This window comes from Ovis aries, chromosome 3 (assembly GCF_016772045.2).
Source record: "Ovis aries strain OAR_USU_Benz2616 breed Rambouillet chromosome 3, ARS-UI_Ramb_v3.0, whole genome shotgun sequence".
Taxonomy (NCBI): domain Eukaryota; kingdom Metazoa; phylum Chordata; class Mammalia; order Artiodactyla; family Bovidae; genus Ovis; species Ovis aries.
In genome coordinates, this window is record NC_056056.1 from 163,193,618 (window position 1) to 163,195,006 (window position 1,389).

At 47.9% G+C, this 1,389-nt stretch overlaps 1 protein-coding gene across 1 annotated transcript; it reads left to right on the forward strand.

Moving 5' to 3' along the window:
- On the forward strand, positions 1–1,389 carry LOC101107947 (apolipoprotein F-like). The gene is made up of 2 exons (XM_004006579.5): positions 1–80; positions 233–1,389. Exon 2 carries the CDS (start codon positions 256–258, stop codon positions 1,015–1,017), a length of 762 nt encoding a protein of 253 aa, XP_004006628.2. The 5' UTR covers positions 1–80; positions 233–255; the 3' UTR covers positions 1,018–1,389.

A 1,389-nucleotide genomic window follows, 5' to 3' on the forward strand; every position in this document is an offset into this window, starting at 1 on the left:
ATTCAGATCAAGAGAGGCACGGAGGCAAAGGACGTGTTCAGATCATCTCATTCCTCTGGCTTCTTTTTTTCCAGGAGCAGGTAAATATCTCCCACAGCCCATGAGTTCTGACGTCCCGGGCGACTTGAAGTTTCCAAGAGCTGAGGCACTTCCGATGTCTGGCCAGTCCTGGAGTCTCTTCATCCCGAGCCTTTGCCCACTTCCCAGTCTGAGCACTGCTTCTTTCCGGCAGGGCTGTTTTGCTGACCCACCGTGATGCAGGCCGTGCTGCTCCTTTGCTGTGTCTTGCTGTCCCCAGTGGCTGCCTTCCCAAGAAATGCCCAGGAAGGGGTCTTGACCTTCCAGCCGTCCATCTCAGAAACTGGGCATCCTTTGAACCTGCTCTCCAACCAGCTCCTTCTCCCAGACCCTAAAACCTGCCAGCATCTCTTGCATGTGGCCTCCTCCTTAGCCCCTCTGCCTGAGTACCTATCCAACTTAGCTCTGGAGGTGGTCTTGGAAGAGATTGGTTGCACAACTGAGGCTCACATTCTGCAGCTCCAGCTTGTTAAGATAGGAGGAAAGGACACCACTGAAACCCTCATCAGTGAGAGCAAAAAGCACAATGAAGGAGAAGGGATTGGGCAAGTTAAGGTCATTCTGAAGGATCTGGGAGGATCCCCAGGGGAGCTTAGGCGTGTGCAGCGCTCAGTTACCCTTCTGGAGGCATGTAGGCAGGAAAATAGGTGGGTGCTCTATGAGACAGCAAAAATGATGGCTGAATTTGCTGAGAAGCTCCCTAACACTGAGCTGGTAACAGAGTTTAAGGCTGCTGCCATTGATGTCACCCAGAAGTGCACGGATGAGTCCTGGGAGCATTTGCAAGCAGTAAGCAACCGGCTAGTGAACAGCCCTGAGATGAAAGACTTCACAATGCCTATGCAAGATCAGCTGTACTTTATCAAGCGTTTCGCAACCATTCTGATGCACATTCTAGTGGAATTCATAAAGACGCAAGTCCAGAATATTTTTGGATAGGGAAGGCCTCCAAGGCACCCTGTTTCCTTTCTCAAATGTCTCTGATAGGATCATGTACAAGGACTGGGCACAACAGGTAGTTAGAAATGTTGAGACAGCTTAGGGCAGAAGTATCTATTCATTTGATCCCAATGCTAAAAGCCATGTGACCAGAGTCAGCTTTGCCCCTTCTCTTAATAAATCCTAATCTCTATTTTTTTCCCCAATTTCTCTTTGTCAGGTACTGGGGATGTATTACGTACTAGACATGAAGGATATTGTAATCTTTCCCCATGTATCTACCTTTTACTTTCTAATTCCCAGCTGGGTGCTGTAACTTGTTTGTGTTCATTTTTAAACTGAAAAAAATTAAATGTTGCTTCTAGATCAAAA